Here is a 19690-nt window from a genome sequence, read left to right on the forward strand (position 1 = left end):
GAGGCCGAGTCGCCCTAGAGGAGGCCCAGGTTCATATGATCGTCACTGTGCCACCGCTCTCCACATAGAAACATATGTGCACATACATACATTGAGTACATACGGACATGCAATGAGAACGTACATTAACATACGCATACACTGCATCCGTATTGTAGAGAAAACATGTAACCGTTATCTTTCGATGTACGAAAACTACATTTTCCAACTTCGGCTTGAAAATACATTTTCAAACAATTAGCTTCTGAGCATTACACTCACCCTGACACTGTAGACCTAACACGATACACGTCAATAGCACCGTACATACCCCGACTGTACGAAGGCACCAGGAGGCGTCTATTTGACGAGACGAGTCTGAGCCGCGGTCGTTGCGACGATTCCACCGTGCACATCATGAACGGCGAGCCGGCGGGCGCTACGAAAGGACGCGCGCGGCGGCGCGAATTCGCTCAACACGAGGCTCGACTCGATTTCGGCGCACGCGAGCGCCATCAACGTTGCGTTGAGTTCGAACGGCCGGGGAACGCCGCGGTGTCATTTGCAAGGCATTACCGCGGGGCCGAGGGTCGTCGTGGGTAAAGCGCCGGACTGACACGTGGAGACATCGCGAGTTCAAAAATGCCTCTTGGTTCGGCATCATCCCTCAGGGGTTGATAAAAGCACGTGGCCACTTTGTGCACAGTCAAAAGCCATCGTTGTACGGAGGTCAAACGGCTCCCGTCACAGGAATATGGAATTTTCCGCTGTTTGCCACTAAATGATGATCCGTTTAATTCCTGGCCATGGACGCACGGGCACCGAAAGTGCGGCGACCGGTATTCGAATTTCCCCAGTGATATCTCTAGGTCATCTCGGCCTGAAATGTATACCTATCAAAGGTGGGTGGGTGCGCATATGTGGTGCGGAATTACGCCACAACATCCCCCAGCCCAAATAGTTGTTCCCCAACAGTGCTTGCACCCTACACTCTACGAGTGAACATACGTGTGCCTAGTGCCGCTCTACAAATACGCAACCTTACGGACGAATATTAAGGACGCGAGCTGGCGCAACGATTAGCGCACCGACAGCCCAGGTTGGATTCCTGGTCATGGCACACGCGGTGATATAAAAACGGTGTAACGGTGCAGTGCATGCCTACCTGCTGACTTGACCCAGGCGTGGGCTTCATACACTGCATGCATCGTCGTCATCGTCGAAGGCTGAAAAGAGAACGTTCCATTTGTCTGAGGGCGGCATGCAAATAAGTGCTCTCACCCAGCAGCGGACATTCCACATTCTCACGTCGGGGTCGTTGTCCGTAGGGCGACCACTGCATCCTACTTGCTTGGATCCCCTCGCAAACCTAATTCAAGGCTTGCTGAACACACGTACAATGTGCCAGTACGTGTACATTTGTGAGCATACAACGTTGTGCACTTTGTACGTGTCGGTGTGTAGCGGTGGTGTAGTGGTTTATCGCTTTGCGCTACCGGGGTCAATTCCTGACCAAGGGATTATCTAAACCAACATTTGGACTCCACCTCGGTCGACTCAACTTAAATGAAGCAAGGCACCCAGTGTAAAGGTGTGGTCAATATCAGCACGAGGGAGACGAAAACAATCCGGGGCGTTCGCGATGACACTTTGCACCGCCTTGACGCACCTCTGCTTAGGCAATTGACCATGAAGTCAATCCACTGCTGGATGAAGGCAGCCCCACGGGTGATTGTGTATCGGTCGTGGGGGAGTGACCATACTTCTCCACCCTGGTCAGCACGGATTAGTGAAGAGGGGACAGCCCAATGACCGCCCGTCACTTGCGTTGGCCACGAGCGGGAATCGAACTCGAGCCGTCGGGTTCGTAGCGCGGCACGCTAACCGCTGCGCTAAGCCACCACCACCCACCCTCGTGCAATAACATCGTCTATAATCGAGCGTACATATATACAGCACACGGTTTGTTGTTATTAATGGGTGCTGTTGGAACATTTGATGATTTATTCTGCGTTGCACAGCGCCCTACGAAAACTGACGCTATATTTTCACGTTTGCTTCGCATTATTTAATGATGGCGTTTCACCAGTAATTGATTGCTTTCATGAATGAGTGGACCAGGGGAAGGGAAGAGGGAGGGTTTCTTGATGTAAGTCAGGGTGGGTGCTGATAACATGGAGTTTAATGTAGTGCCATGTGTATGGGCTAACAGACACATACACATACCAAAGACAAAGACCCCCCGTATAGACATTTCAGGATGTTTGGGACAACTGCTGTTCGTGAGCACGGCTACATGCGGTTTCATATACTTGATATACACTGCATCATACCCATGACTTGCTATTTGCAAATGCACACGTGGACACGTACACAATCACGGAGACAAAGATTGCCCGTAAAAGCTTTTCAGGCTGACGGGGCAATGCGCTTGAAGTGAGCACCTCACTAAGGCCGGCGGAACGCACGAGCGAGCGCGCAGGCATGGCCAGCAGCACGCGCGGCCGCCTTTGTCTCCCCGAGTGCCGACGCTCACACACCGCAACCGGGTACTCATTTTAAGGCTGAGTCGACCTCGGGGAGGGCCAAGCGCCGGCCCAAGACAATCGTCGAGCGAGATTCCAACTCGGGGGAGGGAGGGGGGGGGGGTGTGTCGCGTTGTTCGGACGCAGCGGTGCGCTAACCGCCGCCCCACCGCTCCCCATCAACGCAGAGGGTACGCACAGACAGACGCACGCACGAACGCAGCTCTTGGCAAAGTGACTTACTCTTCGCTTGGGTAAACCTGCGTTTTGAAATATTTATCACGCCACCCTGGACGGGTAAATTATGCATTAACTTGTGCTTGGCCTCCAGGAATACCTTTAACAAAAAATGTTTGCCCCTCCATTTTATTCCAAATTAATGGATTACTCTGCCAGTTAATGTAGGAGTCGCGCGGTAGACACACGAATACGCCACTGTAGGTGCGCAGGAGAGACGCGCACGACGCGATGCTTCCGTGCTTTTAACCCAGTGGCGAGTGATATCCGAATAGGACCTGGGCATGCATCCGTCCCTTCATCAACCCGCACAGTGGTGGCGAAGGAAGGTTAAAACAAACCTTCGATTCGGCGTGAGAAGGCTTTCATCCAGCTAGTGGATATGAAAAGGGGGTTGTAAATAATGGTATATTCTACGTGTCCTGTAGAGCTCTATACTATCCGATTGTAATACACGGTGGAAAATAAATAACATCTGTGCAAACCATACAACAAGGCACAATGAGGCAAGTGCTGTTTGTGAGCTCCGAGTCATTCCGGAATGGTGCCATCGCCATGCCCAACTGTCGTTGTGTGCCCTGCTGCTGATGGCAACACAGCGCAGCAGGTACCCATTCGAGGTTGAGTCGACCGACTGAGGCACAGGACACGTGGCAGATACCATCTGCCACTGCTGGTGTTGTTCATGACCGGGAATCGAGCCCAGGTGACGCCAGTGCGTGAGCCACTGCGCCACCGCTTCCCACTCGTGCGTGTACACAGAGACAAAAGACAAAGATCCCCCGTATAGCCTTTGGCAGACTGGAGGGGCAAGTGCTGTTAAGCGAGCACCTATGAAGGCCGAGGGGTTTGCGTGGCCAGCACCACGCCTGACCACCTTTGTCTCCCCAGTGGTGATGTTTACGCATCGCGCCATTGTACGGCTGAGTCGACCTATGGGGGGGCAGCCCAGGACCGGTTCAGATAATCGTCACCGATTCTGGTCATGAGCGGGAAAATCGAACTCAGGTCGCTGGGCTCGAGGCGTAGTCCGCTAACCATCGCACACACGCGCACACACAGACTACATGCATCCAACACATAGACTACATGCGTACAACACATATAGTACTAATGTTGCATTGTGACTTAGCGATGTGTGCACGCACACACGAACAGACGCACACGCGGTGTAGTTGTGTGACGTTTGCCGAAATCGGATTGGGATGAGCTAAATAATAGACGACATAACGGGGATGAGCGAGCGCAGGAGGATGGGAGTGACATTGGCGAGCCGGGCTTACTTGCGAAAATCAGCGTGCACACCGAACAATAACGCTTGCAATCGGTGCGTCTTGCTAAAACGAAGAATCACGACGGAGACACCGACCAAGGCGAAGATAGAAAGTCTTGGAGCCGTGCACGCTTAGAATTGTACCTAGAGGCAGATAGGGGAGCACGTGGCTTGAGGGAACACCGAGTGACTATTTAAAAACTAAACTAAAACTGAACTATACCAAAAAACGAAATTATACAACAATAAAAAGTTTTTGTTTTATTTTACCGGCTCACTGAGCTATGCAGCTCTTTTTCAGTGGCGACCTGGCCACACATGATAGCTCAAGGAAGTGGCTTATCCCGTGGAAATTTATAGCAGCTGCCAAACACTGTGAATGCACGTTGATTCTAAATGTGGAGCAAAAAAAAAAACGGAGGGATCCGGAGAAAAATCCACATGACCACGGGAAGAGAGAACACGCAGACTCCAAATATACAGCAGCAGGCGTCAGGGTCGGGATGAAACCCACGGCCTCCTGTATACCAGGCGAGGTAGTTAACATCTCGCCACGGCGGTGGCCCCAGTAACTGGGCAGGACACTTAGCGAACGGGAGTGATGGCCGATACACGAGACTGGTGACGGAACGGCAGCCGAAGGAGAGAAACTGACTCGAGATGCGGGGACCGCAGCGGAGATGGAACGATGAGATCTGTTAATGTCCAGCGCCGCTCCCCACAATACGGTACCCCACAGCGAAACGATCGGACATCGGCAAAATAATGTACGAACCCGTATAAATATGTCCGTACAGTTAACATATGTTATGATGAATACAGCCACGCACGTGGGTCTGCACACGTGTGTGAGGTCACAAGTCAAAACTAAGACAAGGATCCCCGTTGAGCCTTGCAGGAAAAATAGGGGAAAGTGCTTTTAGTGAGCACTTATAAAAGCCAGCGTGATGTTTATAGGTGTGGCGTGGCCAAAATCACGCCAGGCCGCCTTTGTCTCCCCGGTGCTGAATTATACCCACACAACGCATTAGTCGACATTCAGTGGGCTCAGAACCGGTTCAGATAATCGCCACTGATCTTAGTCGTGGTAGGGAAGTTATCTCTCGTCACTGGGTTTGTAGTAAAGTGCACTAACCAGCACGCTATCACTCCCCGTAACATTTACAACGCTAATAAACAAAGATCGAAGATCCCCCATATTATAGCCTTAAAAGGTTGTTGGGGCAAGGGCTGTTAGCAAGCACCTATTAAGGCCGGCACAGCACACGAGGGGGTAAGTGGCCAGCACCTTGCCCGACCGCCTTTGTCTCCCTTAGTGCCTTTGTTTACACACCGCACCAGGAACTCATTTGAGTCGGAGTCGACCTAGGGGAGGCCCAGGACCTCTGATGAGCATGGTTGGCTAAAGTTCAACATACATAAATACAGCACCGGTTCTAATATTCGCCATTCTTGTTAGTCACGAACGGGAATTGAACTCGGGGGGGCCAGGTTCGTTGCGAAGTGCGCTAACCATTACGCGACCGCACCCCCCAACACACACTCACATACACAGTGAAATCTAGAATGCATATAGCCCCAAGCACACACAAGCATGCACAAGACACTACTACCTTTCCATTAGAGAAAACGGGGGTAACACTAACATTTGCGTGGTTATTGCCAATTGGTCCATACAAGTGAGGGCTGTTAATCTATTTACTTCTCAAAGTCAGCTGTGGACATTCAATATTCCAGTGGTGGGATGTAAGTGTCGCTCAAGAACTACCACTGGTTGATTTGCGTACAGTGGTTCTACTCAATCCTGTCGAGATCATGGGATGAGTCGAATCCGGACCAGGATTTGAACTTGTACGCTCTAACAGGAATGCATCCCGAATGTGCCAATACAATATACATATTTACAAGTGAAAAAAAACAAAGCATAGTTATTAGTGTGATTACTTTTAAAGCGTGTATAATTCGACCAAATATCATGTTAGAATGGTTGTTAACGCGTGACAAATTATATTGTTTAACGGTGAATGCTTTATTTTTTTAAGGATCAAAACATCATAATCAGGCACCTTCATGAAAACTCGTACATACTCAACTCTAATAACACAAACAACGACCAAAGAAGACGATAAATTTCCTCGCAAAATAAACACATCGGTGGTCCTGAGCCAACTTTTATTTAAATTCCACATTCCCACGGCCAGGGACCAACCAGTAACAAATCCCTGGATTTTGCCATGAAGCGGATACCCAATTTTCTACACCTCAGAGGGAAGATGATGGGCCGAGCGTAGCCCACGGCTGGTTAGAGTACTCTATAACGTTTTAACCACAAGACTTCCCGACTGTAATTGATGACTGTGTTACACTCACGGAGTACAGGGATGTACTGCATGTTGCAATGCACTGCGTGCCTGGCATCGTGTGTATGCAGCACAGCGATATGCATAGAGACGCTGCCTGTTATGAAAGTGTTCGGAGGTACCCTGTCATGCATTAGAGACTTCAAATCTGCTCGCTGGTGATTATATGCGACCTAAAGCCCCCAGAGAAAGCTTGAGATTGTTAGCATGTAATTATTCTTACATAAGTAAGAGTGACGTGTCATGATAATCATATCCGACATCATAAGAACAATGGTATCCGGCTATTATTGGCGATGACAATGCGCATGTATTGCAGATACGGTATGTAAATCTAACATACAATGTATGTAATAGGTAAAAAGAAACACGTGCAAAGGTGCAGCCTCGCAATTGCTTGCTCTCGCCGCTTATGGCAGAAGGGCCGACCACGAGAGGAGGCGCTGGGACATTTCTCCAGAGGGTGTTTGGCCTACTCTTCTACCCCGCCCAGTAGCGAAACCGTCGCACGCGACCCGCGGACGGGACTCGCTGTGGCGTCGCCCGTTCACGCCGCTGCTGGGTGGGCAAGGGGGCCGGCGAGGGATTCCAGAAACTTTCCCCGACGTTTCGAAATGCCGCATGGGGAGGACGATCCGGTCCGCTCTGTGAACCGTCACACGACCCGGCAGTGTCCTCTGTTCTATCTCTCTCTCTCACACTCTTTTACGTTTTAACTACGATGTGAAAGTGCGGTACGCGATGACCCTGCCCAAACACAAACAAGGGGGCACGGTGCTCACCACCGTTGGTGAGACTCCGAGCCGGTGGTGGTAATTCCACATTGCGGGAGCGAATTATTTTGATGGGATTGTGTATCAATAGTTAATTGTTCAAAACACGACATCGTTAAATGAATCTGATGTGCAGCTAATTATACAGGTGTTTGACATAGATTCATAATAGAATTTTAAGTGCTTTCAGAAATTATCTGACCTGTCATTAATCAAGAGGGCATTAGTATTAAGTGTATTGTAAATACCCATGCACTCAGCATGTAGTACTTTGCACATGTGCATAACGCAATCTGATCTGTGTGGAGGTGTGTGCGCACTGCGCTGCGGAACCTTGGCGACCGGAGTTCGATTCCTGCTCACGGCCAACAACACTGACGAATATCCAAATCAGTCCTGGGCCTCGGCTAGGTCAACGCGGCCTAAAGGGAGTATCTGAGTGCGGTGTTTACACATCACCACTGGGTCGCGAATAAAGCAGCCAGGCGTCGTGGCTGGACACACCACCCTCTCGTGCACCGTGTTAGCTTTGAACGACGCTCGCTAGCAGCACTTGCCCCAACAGTCTGTTAAGGCTATGGCGGGGGGGGGGGATTCTATTTGTGCTGCAAGCCGCTGGCGCAGTGGTTAGCTCGTTGCACGTGCTCAATCACAAGGTGCGTGCCCACTTGTCCCCCTCTCCACGCTTAGTTTGACTCAAGCTTAAACGAGTACCTGGTGCGGTGTGTAAGAAAAAGGCGGCCGGGCGTGGTGCCGACCACACCAACTCCCTGGTGCACCTTAGAAGGTGCTCGCTAACAGCGCCTGCCCCTTGTGGACCTAGGACAGGATATATCGCAGAACATACTGTACACAATTAGGAATCCGAGTCATAAATACTTTGGTTCAAATCGCAACCAGGGTCAGCTCTGTGACCAGTGTGTGTTATGTAGACTTTATGAATGAGCAGCTGTTTATCAATCCACTGCTGGATGAAGGCCTCCCCAATGCCGAGTTCATTACGGGCAAATATTTGACCATAATTCACCAAATGTGGGTTTGGCGAAAGGAGTGGCTAAGGCCCGGATTGGACATCACTTGCCACGGATGTTAGCCGCTGCTGCTGCTCCCCACAATGACTAACTTACTTTCAATTAGAACAAGACAACTATTGTAAACATAACCGGCCCGGTGGTTCAGCGGTAGAGCGAGCGGCTCGCAATCAAAAGGTTGCGAGTTCAAATCCCCGTTGAGGGTTCACTCAGTCCATCAACCCTCCAGGGTATATACACCAGGTGCCCCACCTTGTTGTAAAAATCAACGGCAGTTGTCCTATGTTGAGACTTGCCCCTGCCACAGAATGTGGAATTTCCACCACTGGCTCACGGCTTTATACAGGAGATGAGAACCGCCTCAATGCTCATTTGAGCAAGAAATTACTTTGACGTTTTTTGTTTTACTCATAAAATGACAAGTGCTGTTAGCGAGCGCCTTTGAAGGTCATTGCGGATAGCAAGGCACAATCAAATGCCTTTGAAAGCCTCAGTGTTGATAAGTTACACAGACCAGGAGGTACTCATTTGAAGCCCTAGCGGACCTCACATTGCTCCGGCCGCTCGTGTGCATTGTGGCCAGAGACGAATCATGGCTAGCGGCAATTTGGGATTCGAACAAAATTCATTCCGAATGATATGCTAATGTGACATTTTGGACTTATGGAGCAGACAAAATTATACCAATGGCAGAACAACCAAAACAATTCTTCAGAAGTAACATTTTGAAGAACTCATTGCATTAGTGGGGTGGGAGATTAATTGTTAGATACCTAACACACACATCACGAATACACTCTGTCACTTTCTTACCGTCACTCATACACGCTCGTTCCAAGACACGAGCACAATAACACTCATTCACTCACACGCACACTCTCCAGCACAACACGCACACTCACTCACTTACACAGACTCCGCACATAATCTCTCCAGCACAACAGCAACCTCCAGTAGCTGCTATATTGCGGTGACATCACCATTGTACCTGGCTAGGTGCGCTTTATCCCCCCCAACACACACACACACACATACGCGACATCGCTGTGACCCCTCTCACCTCGCTTGCAGTCGAGCGCGATCATCCCCTTGCCATCGTGCGTCTCCTGAGTCTCCAAAATCCTCACCTCCGCTCCACCGCCACCAGCGCCAACGCCACCAGCGCCAACTCCGCCACCGCCGCCGTACCCTGCGAAGAGGTACGCAGGCGGTGGCACGCGATGGCCAGACTTGAACACCGTCTGGTAGACCAGTCCGTTCCCCGGCGGCGCGGGCAAACCTCGCAGACCACCGCCGCCAACGCCACCGGCGCCACCTCCTCCTCCGCCACCGACGACGCCGCCGCCTGCTCCCGGCAACGCACCAAAGTTGGCGGCGTAGCCCGCCACGCCGTAGCGCGAGAAGTACGCGGGTGACGCGCACGCGTAGTACGCGTGCGCCTGCGTGGAGGAGGAGGAGGGCGATGCCGCCGCAGCTGCCGCAGCCGCCGCAGCCGCCGCACTCAGCATGCAGGGAATGCCCGCGGCCTGCATCGCCGCCTGCTGCTGCTGCTGTTGGTGATGGTGGTGGTGGTTGTGGTGCTGGTGGTGGTGGTGGCCGTGGCTCTGAGCGTCCGAACAGTTCCTCTCGTCCGATGCACCCGCAATCTCAGCCAACGACCACAGCTTGGGTTTGGTGGGCGTAGCGCCGTTGCCTCCGCCGGTGTTTCCGTTGCCGGCGTTGCTGCCGCCGGCGGCGGCGGCGGTGACCGCAGCGCCCACGCGGTCGCCGCCGCCGCTGCCGGCACCGCCTGCGTTGATCCTGGAGGCGCCGGGCGACTGCGACGCTACGAAGGTCCCGTTTGCCGGCGCCTGCCCCGTGCTCGAGTTCTCCAGCACTGGCGATCCCCGGCCCAGCCGCGGCGCCTCCGTGCCGGCGACGGGCGACGTGGTGAGTATCGACGGCGACGCGTTCATGGCGGCCGACGTGTGCTGCACCAGCGAGGGCCGGTCGGGAGCGCTAGCGGGCTGCAGCGAGCCGGGCGGGGGAGTCGCGAGGACGACGGTGGCGCCACCAATGCCGCCGGTCGTGGAGGTCGGGAAGAGTCGCTCGTCATCCCCGTCCGACATGTCACAGTCCGGGCCGGCGCGGCGCGCTGACGCCGCGTCGCACTTCGAGGTGCCACTGTCTCCCGAGACGGCGATGCCATGGACCCTGTCATCTGCGCGCGAGCAGCACACACGGACCGATCGTCGCGCACGGGTGGAGGGTCAGTTTAGTTTTCGAGATGCGGGCGTCGCTGGTGAACTCCGCGCCAACTGCTCCCGCCCAATCCCCCAGAAGGTGGAGGTGCCGGGGAACTTCCGCTTGACCCAGCACGCGTGCTCCGACCGCCCAGTGTGAGATTGTGCGCGCTGGGTGAACAAACCTTGGGACTCCGACGCCGGCTCCGACACGTTGAGGATGAGGTCTCCGTCGCGATCGCTCCTCTCTGAGGAGTCGCCCAGCTCCTTGCCACCACCGCCGTCATTGTCGTCGTCCTCCAGCTCATCGTCGCTCCGCGCCTTGGTCACCCACGTCATTTTGTTCTCCTTCTTGAGCCGCCGGCGGGCGTTCGCGAACCACGTGGAGACCTGGGTTGGGCGCGGGGATGTGGGGGGGGGGGTTGACGACGTGGTCAGGGCACACTTGGGGCGAGTGGTGGTGCCAGCGACACCGTGTCAGATAACGGACAGGCCACGTGGTATGTTTACATAAACATTCGTAGCGCTTCGCTTAACAAGTTTCGAACGCTCATTCCAATGACCCGTTCATATATCACCCGCCACTGATGTTGGCAGCGATCAGGAAACAACAGTAGTCCTATGGTTAGACGTGTCCCACCATAGAAATGTGGAATTTTCATCACTGGCTGAGGGGTGTTAACAGAAGATGAGAACCGCTGCTATTTTCACTTGAGCAGGAAATCACTTTGACTCTTTGTGTGTATGCGTAACCAATAGGGACTGTAAACATGGGTTTGGCAGACACTTGAAAGTTTGACGACAACAACAACAAATCCATGCTGCGATAGAACTGACTATGCCAAATGCTGTGGGTCCAGAGTTGAGGTTACAAAGAACAATGAACCCCACGGGGCTAGGGTTGTACCTTCATACCACTCTGCATACACCGAAGTATTTGAAAAGGGATTAAGAATCAAATACATGTGTAAACATATTGAACTGTGGCTTCAATGAGGCTAAGAAGGAATACAAACGGTGAAGGTGCAGCCCTGCAGTGACTTGCTCATGCCACTGCTTGTGGAAGGGCCTCGACGGAGCTCTTGAGAGCCACTATTGAAGATACTTTGGCCTCCTCTTCCACGCTCGATATACATCGTGATAAAAGTGGAAGTAACCCACACTTTACCTCACCATACGTGAACTGTCAATCGACTATTCTACAACACCTGGTATACCCGTGCATTCCTAGTGCTAACCAGGTGGACCCCTGTTGGTAGGAGGTCACGAGATGGAACTGGTGTTGTGGGTTGACTGGGTTGCGACTGTGCCAACTCGTCGCTCCGCCCATCGTTGCGAGCATCGGCGGCTTCACCCTCCCCCAACTGCCTCCAGCAACTGACTTCAAAAACTGCCTCCAACAACTCCTTCCAACAACTGCCTCCTCCAAATGCCTCCAACAACTGCCTCCAGCCACTACATCAAACAACTGCCTCCAACAACTGACTTCAACAACTGCCTCCAACAACTGCCTCCAACAACTGCCTCCAACAACTGCCTCCAACAACTGCCTCCAACAACTGCCTCAAACAACTGCCTCAAACAACTGCCTCCAACAACTGCCTCAAACAACTGCCTCAAACAACTACCTCAAACAACTGCCTCCAACAACTGCCTCCAACAACTGCCTCCAACAACTGCCTCCAACAACTGCCTCCAACAACTGCCTCCAACAACTGCCTCCAACAACTGCCTCCAACAACTGCCTCAAACAACTGCCTCAAACAACTGCCTCCAACAACTGCCTCAAACAACTGCCTCAAACAACTGCCTCAAACAACTGCATCCAACAACTGCCTCAAACAACTGCCTCAAACAACTGCCTCCAGCCACTGCCTCAAACAATTGCCTCAAACAACTGCCTCCAACAACTGCCTCGAACAACTGCCTCAAACAACTGCCTCAAACAACTGCCTCAAACAACTGCCTCAAACAACTGCCTCCAACAACTGACTTCAACAACTGCCTCCAACAACTGCCTCCAACAACTGCCTCCAACAACTGCCTCCAACAACTGCCTCAAACAACTGCCTCAAACAACTGCCTCCAACAACTGCCTCAAACAACTGCCTCAAACAACTGCCTCAAACAACTGCCTCCAACAACTGCCTCCAACAACTGCCTCCAACAACTGCCTCCAACAACTGCCTCCAACAACTGCCTCCAACAACTGCCTCCAACAACTGCCTCAAACAACTGCCTCAAACAACTGCCTCCAACAACTGCCTCAAACAACTGCCTCAAACAACTGCCTCAAACAACTGCATCCAACAACTGCCTCAAACAACTGCCTCAAACAACTGCCTCCAGCCACTGCCTCAAACAATTGCCTCAAACAACTGCCTCAAACAACTGCCTCAAACAACTGCCTCAAACAACTGCCTCAAACAACTGCCTCAAACAACTGCCTCAAACAACTGCCTCAAACAACTGCCTCAAACAACTGCCTCGAACAACTGCCTCAAACAACTGCCTCAAACAACTGCCTCCAACAACTGCCTCAAACAACTGCCTCAAACAACTGCTCAAACAACTGCCTCAAACAACTGCCTCAAACAACTGCCTCAAACAACTGCCTCCAACAACTGCCTCCAACAACTGCCTCCAACAACTGCCTCCAACAACTGCCTCCAACAACTGCCTCCAACAACTGCCTCCAACAACTGCCTCCAACAACTGCCTCAAACAACTGCCTCAAACAACTGCCTCCAACAACTGCCTCAAACAACTGCCTCAAACAACTGCCTCAAACAACTGCATCCAACAACTGCCTCAAACAACTGCCTCAAACAACTGCCTCCAGCCACTGCCTCAAACAATTGCCTCAAACAACTGCCTCAAACAACTGCCTCAAACAACTGCCTCAAACAACTGCCTCAAACAACTGCCTCAAACAACTGCCTCAAACAACTGCCTCAAACAACTGCCTCAAACAACTGCCTCGAACAACTGCCTCAAACAACTGCCTCAAACAACTGCCTCCAACAACTGCCTCAAACAACTGCCTCAAACAACTGCTCAAACAACTGCCTCAAACAACTGCCTCAAACAACTGCCTCAAACAACTGCCTCAAACAACTGCCTCAAACAACTGCCTCAAACAACTGCTCAAACAACTGCCTCAAACAACTGCCTCAAACAACTGCCTCAAACAACTGCCTCAAACAACTGCCTCAAACAACTGCCTCGAACAACTGCCTCAAACAACTGCCTCAAACAACTGCCTCCAACAACTGCCTCAAACAACTGCCTCAAACAACTGCCTCAAACAACTGCCTCGAACAACTGCCTCAAACAACTGCCTCAAACAACTGCCTCCAACAACTGCCTCAAACAACTGCCTCAAACAACTTCTCAAACAACTGCCTCAAACAACTGCCTCAAACAAAAGCCTTAAACAACTGCCTCCAACAACTGCCTCAAACAACTGCCTCAAACAACTGCCTCAAACAACTGCCTCAAACAACTGCCTCAAACAACTGCCTCCAACAACTTCCTCAAACAAGTGCCTCAAACAACTGCCTCAAACAACTGCCTCAAACAACTGCCTCCAACAACTGCCTCAAACAACTGCCTCAAAAAACTGCCTCAAACAACTGCCTCAAACAACTGCCTCAAACAACTGCCTCCAACAACTGCCTCAAATAACTGCCTCAAACAACTGCCTCAAACAACTGCCTCAAACAACTGCCTCAAACAACTGCATCAAACAACTGCCTCAAACAACTGCCTCCAACAACTTTCTCCAACAACTCCTTCCAACAACGGCTCCCAACAACGGCTCCCAACAACTCCCATGTAGCTTCCTTCTATGCACATGCACACACACACGGCTCTCTGAGCACCACCACCCACAAACCTGGGTGAGCGTCATGCGCGTGATGATGGCCAGCATGATCTTCTCCCCCTTGGTGGGGTACGGGTTCTTGCGGTGCTCGTTGAGCCAGGCCTTGAGCGTGGCCGTGGCGTCGCGAGTGGCGTTCTTGCGGAACGCCGGGTCCGCCACGCCGCATCCTCCGGCCCCGTATGGGTATCCGACCGGACCCAGGCTCGGGTGGCTCGCGCCGCCGTAGGGGTGGTAGGTGAGGGGGTGCGCATCGTAGGGGGAGCTCTGCGGGAAACGCGGTGGAGAGACGGCACGTTGAAAAAGAAAGTTACATCGTATGTCTGTACGTTTGTTGAACTTCTTTCGCACCGTACGTAGCCAACGATGCATATCGGACGTGCGGAAGAAGGATAACAAACGAAACACAAATAGCAGTTAAAAAAAAATGAGTTTTCAATCTATATGCTTTGAAAGTGAAAAGCTCCAGTGGCTTCCTAATATCAGAAGGAAGAGAGTTCCAGACGTCCGCAGAAGCGCATCCAAATGCGCGCAATGTGCCAGCCAAAAGCTGCTGCTGCGAGGATGATTGGAGTTTGCATGAGGGTTTATGCTCCTTGACGAGATCAGCGAGGTATTGTGGTTCGATTGTGGCAAGCCCTTTGTGTGTAATGAGAGCGACCTCATTACGCATTCGTCCGGCAACGGGAAAAACCTGGGGATGCTGCGTGCGATGTAATGGTCAGCGCACTAGACTTGCGAGCTCGAGGTTTGCCAATCCGATTCAATCTCCCGATTCACAAGGTGAACCAATTGTCAAGTATATTCTTGGTTCTTTCGGTAAAGTCACGTAGAAGTGGCGGTTTTTTCTTAACGTTAAGAAAAAACCGGCACTTTTTTCAAAATGTCTTGCTGTGGTTTTCACACCTGATGATGATTGCTTGTGTTGCAATCGAAACGTCGTGCTAATTTTATTGTTTTATTTTTATTATTGTATTATTTCCCTTCTACGTGACTTTACCGAAAGAACCAATAATATGAATCCCTGCAGTCACGAAAGCTTTAAATCGAAATTAAATCGCCAAGTGTCTTTAATCCCCACACCGCCACCTCTGTCCACCCAGCAGTATGATTGGCTACAAGCACAGTTAAGTCAATCGGCAAGTCGTGTGCGGTGGGGTAAAAGTGTGTGTACTCCAACCTCTTCCAGGACATCCGGCCAAGTTGGAAAAATAGGCCAATACCCTGTATAGGGTCTCTCTAGAAATCGCACAAGTGGAGGCTCTTCAATGGCATGAGCCAGTGGTTGTCCTATGGATGGACTTGCCCACAGCACGAGAATGTGGAACTTCCACCAATGGCTTTAGGGCTGTAAACCAGAGACGAGCAGTGCCTCGATGCTCATTTGAGCAGGAAATCACTTCGACTTTGACCTGCACATTAACTGGATTTCGACGCTCCATCTCTTCAGTAGACAACGTTCCCTGGGAATGTTACATTAATGAACTGCTGGGAAGTGGAACATTCACCAAGGAAAGTCCTGAGCACTCCAACGTATTCAATCCAATTAGCCCCATCAGTCAAAATCACCCCAACTCGAAAGCTCAGTGGGCCTTACATGGTAAAATAAAAAATTCAGTTTATATAGTAGTTTATAAGTGGAGTGCAGCTGTTGACAGCAACGAGACACTTTTGACAGCAACGAGACACTTCAGGGCAACACCTTTTCATGCAACAAAGGCCACGTGTTAATGTTAAGCAACGATCTCCGTTCACTTTTAATGAGTTACGAGTAAATTCCGCAATTCCAGTTAATTGCACAGTGCGTGATGTTGAGCAGGGGAAGGGCGCAGCGCTGAAAGTGCCCGCTCACGCCACTGCTGGCGGAAGGGCCACCCACTAGAGCGAGCTCTAGAAAGTACCTCGAGAAGGTAATTGGCCTACTCTTCCATGCTGGACAGACGTTTGGAAAAATAAAAGTCATAACCAGAGGTGTGGACTCGAGTCATGTGACTTGGACTCGAGTCAGACTCGAGTCATGAATTTGATGACTTGCGACTCGACTTGGACTTGCATAACAATGACTTTGTCCCACCTATGAGATGTGGACTCGAGTCATGTGACTTGGACTCGAGTCAGACTCGAGTCATGAATTTGATGACTTGCGACTCGACTTGGACTTGCATAACAATGACTTTGTCCCACCTATGAGATGTGGACTCGAGTCATGTGACTTGGACTCGAGTCAGACTCGAGTCATGAATTTGATGACTTGCGACTCGACTTGGACTTGCATAACAATGACTTTGTCCCACCTCTGGTCATAACAGCTTTGTGTCTTATTTCACATCCATCTGCAACGTACGACAGAACGTACTGCACGCTTATTGTATCGTGGTTGTCGCATGGTCTAACGAGCCCGGCAGCCTCAGTCGAATTGTAAGTGTGCGAGTCGTATGTGTACAATTTTAACATTGGATAGTTAAATATAATATAGTTGAAACAGTTTAATGGTTTTAAATACAGGGTGGAGAGGTAACACGCACAGTGGTTCGTTCACTGCCCTGTGAACCTGGCGAACTGAGTTATAGATTCCCCGCTATATAGTGGTCAGTGATTTCTGAAATACTCCTGATGATAATGAACCTTTTAATAACCAACGCTGACCAGTGTGGTGAAGTATAGGCCAAACAAGGCATGGGGACGCCTCTATCCAGCGGTAGATTAAAAAAGGACTGTCCATTATTACGATTGTTTGCATCACCATCATCACCATCCATCTCGGGTCGGTAAAACGACCACCGACTTTTGTGGTTGATTTACTCCGAGCGGTAAAGCTCCCACCAGAGGAACGTGGAATCTTCATGATGATTATCGTTCGGATTATCGAGATGGGTGGCGCTGTGCCAACGCATTTAACTCACCATCGATTGACGTGAACAAAGTAGTTCGATTCGCAGGCAGGGTTAGGCTCAACCCATCACCACTTTGAGGCCGATAAAATCTGTACTGGCTCGTCGAAAGTCAACAGTGGTCAATGCCGGGAGAGACTGGCCCCACCATAGAAAGAGTCTAAAAAGCATACAATTATTTGCGCAAACCACGACTGGCGGAAGAACCTCCAACAGAGGGTGCTCCAGAGAGCCCCTACTCTTCCATGCTGTCCAGGCGTCGTGGAAGAGAGCTGGGGGATCCCACACTTTACCCCACCACAAGAACATAAACCGGCAGTCACGGCCAACTGTGGTTTTCCCATTTATACTGCTGGGGTTGAATAGTGGAAACGAGCACCGTTGCCGCAAATCCCGCGCACCAAGTTGGAAGCGAACCGGCGGGCCTATTGATTGCAAGTGCAGTGCGTTCACCGTTACACCATCGACAGCGACGAGGAAGTTGTGCTAATTTGCGCCTATGGCTCAGGGACACCAACAGAGACGGGTGCCCTGGTTCGTTCAGAGCTGCGAGGACACACTTTGACTTTCACCTTTACTCGATTAATATTTAACACCAATCGGCATCAGAGAGAGCTTGAGAAGGGCCAACTTGATTGTCCGTAATGGACTCTAAATGCCGATACCGCCAGCGCATTATACTTAAATCGCACGCCGCCACGCAGGCAAAATTCATTATTGAAAGTGCAATAGCAACAGGGGGCACCGGTGGATAATTTGAGCAGCTCGGCCTGGATTCGTTTTAGAAAGGCCACACCTGCTGCTCGCGATGGCTGTGATCTTCCCAGGGTGTTACACATCGTGTTATTTCACATCAAACACACTCAAGGACTTCCCGGATACCGTGTATAATTGATGTAGTCTCTCTCTCCATTTCCCCTGTAGCTCTCGTCCCCCCCCCCTCAATACCCCTCACCCCCCCTTAATGCCCCCCCTGCCAACACCACTGCCCCCCCCCAAATATACTTGTACCCTGTCACATCCCCACATCCGTTCTTTTGCTGCGCCCCCCGCCCCAAAAAAAAACCGAAATCACAATTCTGCGTGGTTCATATCATCAACCGCAGCGCTCTCTTCGTCTGCACTCTCAGGACAAGTCCGTGTCGGTGGCGCAAGCCGTGGACAGGAGAGTTCGGCACATATTGTGTGCGCGTGACTTGTTCGCGTGAAACGCGGAGGGGTGCAATAGTCACCCTCACCTGTTTTGAAGTTTATGTTCCTTAATTTGACTCTCAATGATTTAAAAAAGGAATTTGTCCGAGCCAACTTTTGTGACGGGGATTTCTTGAAATTATACATTGTTAATGTGTGTGCATTGTTTTAGTTTCTGCTGTGATGAGATTGTATTTTCTCCGAGTTATCTTTGTACTAACAGTATTATTACATATTATAACTTATAAGACAAGCATGCAAACTATGAATAAAATGTTACTCCAGTGAATCATCTATTTTCTGTTGTAAAAAATAATGGATATTTAATTGAGACTGGGTTTCAGTGTATGAAGTCAAATTACACAAACGTGCCAGCCGTATAAATGAGTACACCGCCGTTAGTCAATGGGCAGGTCGTGTGTGGTGGGGTGAAGTGTAGATCCTCCCACCTCGTCAAAGACGTCTTTCCAGTGTGACTGAGTATGCTCAACAACCTCTAGGGAGGGACTCTCTAGAGCTCCCTCGAGCGAAGGTCCTCATGCCAGCAGTGACGCGAGCAGGCAATTGCAGTGCAGCGCCTTTACCCTTCCGCACAAAAACAAGTGTGAGGCAATTCCACATTACCTCGGAAGGTGCCAGTCCGTCCGTCTATATGATGACTTCAGCTGGCTTCATATAAAGTGACACACATGTCAGTCGAAAGGAAACAATTATAATGATGCTGTTCAGATGTCCTAAAGTTCCCAGTAACCGGACTGCAGAAAAGTATGCCGAGAACAGGAAATAATTGAAGCAATGGAAAGACATGGCGCATAATTAATAGGCATGATGAAGTAGGCACATATCCAGGAAGGTAACTTTGCGAAAGACTTGCTTTGTTCCAATTACGTGGCCCTAAAACGCGGAAGCATCTATCCGAACAAAATTTTAAACAAGTTATTCCGAGATAAAAAAAAAGTGGTCTCATTTATTTTACTGGTGCTCTACTCACATGGTGATTATCAGACATTTGGTGTGCAGGCTTCTATTTATAGGCGACATTTATGTATCCCGCGTAATTCTGTTGGTTCGGGTCACAGTTATGTAACGGCAACCCGTGTGTTTGTCCTTGCAGTGATCTAACTTGTGCTGCGAAACGTAATTATGGGCAATCGCTTAGGGACGTGAGCAGGTGATTGCCCAGACAATACTAACTGTCATTGTGGCAATTAGGCTGTGGCAGATGAGCGATTATAATGTGTGTATAATGTGTGTGTGTGTATAATGTGTGTGTGTGTGTGTATGCACAGCCATGTATGTGTGTGTCTGTGCGTGTGCGCAAGGAC

At 50.7% G+C, this 19690-nt stretch overlaps 1 protein-coding gene across 1 annotated transcript in view; it reads right to left on the reverse strand.

Annotated features, from left to right (window-relative positions):
- The window catches only part of LOC144727646 (uncharacterized), a 42871-nt gene that overhangs the window by 6905 nt on the left and 16276 nt on the right, over positions 1 to 19690 (reverse strand). Inside the window, exons 2-6 of the mRNA XM_078606613.1 lie at positions 14299 to 14550; positions 10586 to 10790; positions 9239 to 10378; positions 7862 to 7966; positions 1145 to 1205 (exon numbers count right to left, since the gene is read on the reverse strand). Coding sequence (XP_078462739.1) covers positions 1171 to 1205; positions 7862 to 7966; positions 9239 to 10378; positions 10586 to 10790; positions 14299 to 14550 — 1737 coding nt within the window. The 3' untranslated portion in view covers positions 1145 to 1170. The remainder of the gene's footprint in view (positions 1 to 1144; positions 1206 to 7861; positions 7967 to 9238; positions 10379 to 10585; positions 10791 to 14298; positions 14551 to 19690) is intronic.

The sequence above is a fragment of the Lampetra planeri genome, chromosome 26 (genome assembly GCF_965212315.1).
Source record: "Lampetra planeri chromosome 26, kcLamPlan1.2.h2, whole genome shotgun sequence".
NCBI classification, from domain to species: domain Eukaryota; kingdom Metazoa; phylum Chordata; class Hyperoartia; order Petromyzontiformes; family Petromyzontidae; genus Lampetra; species Lampetra planeri.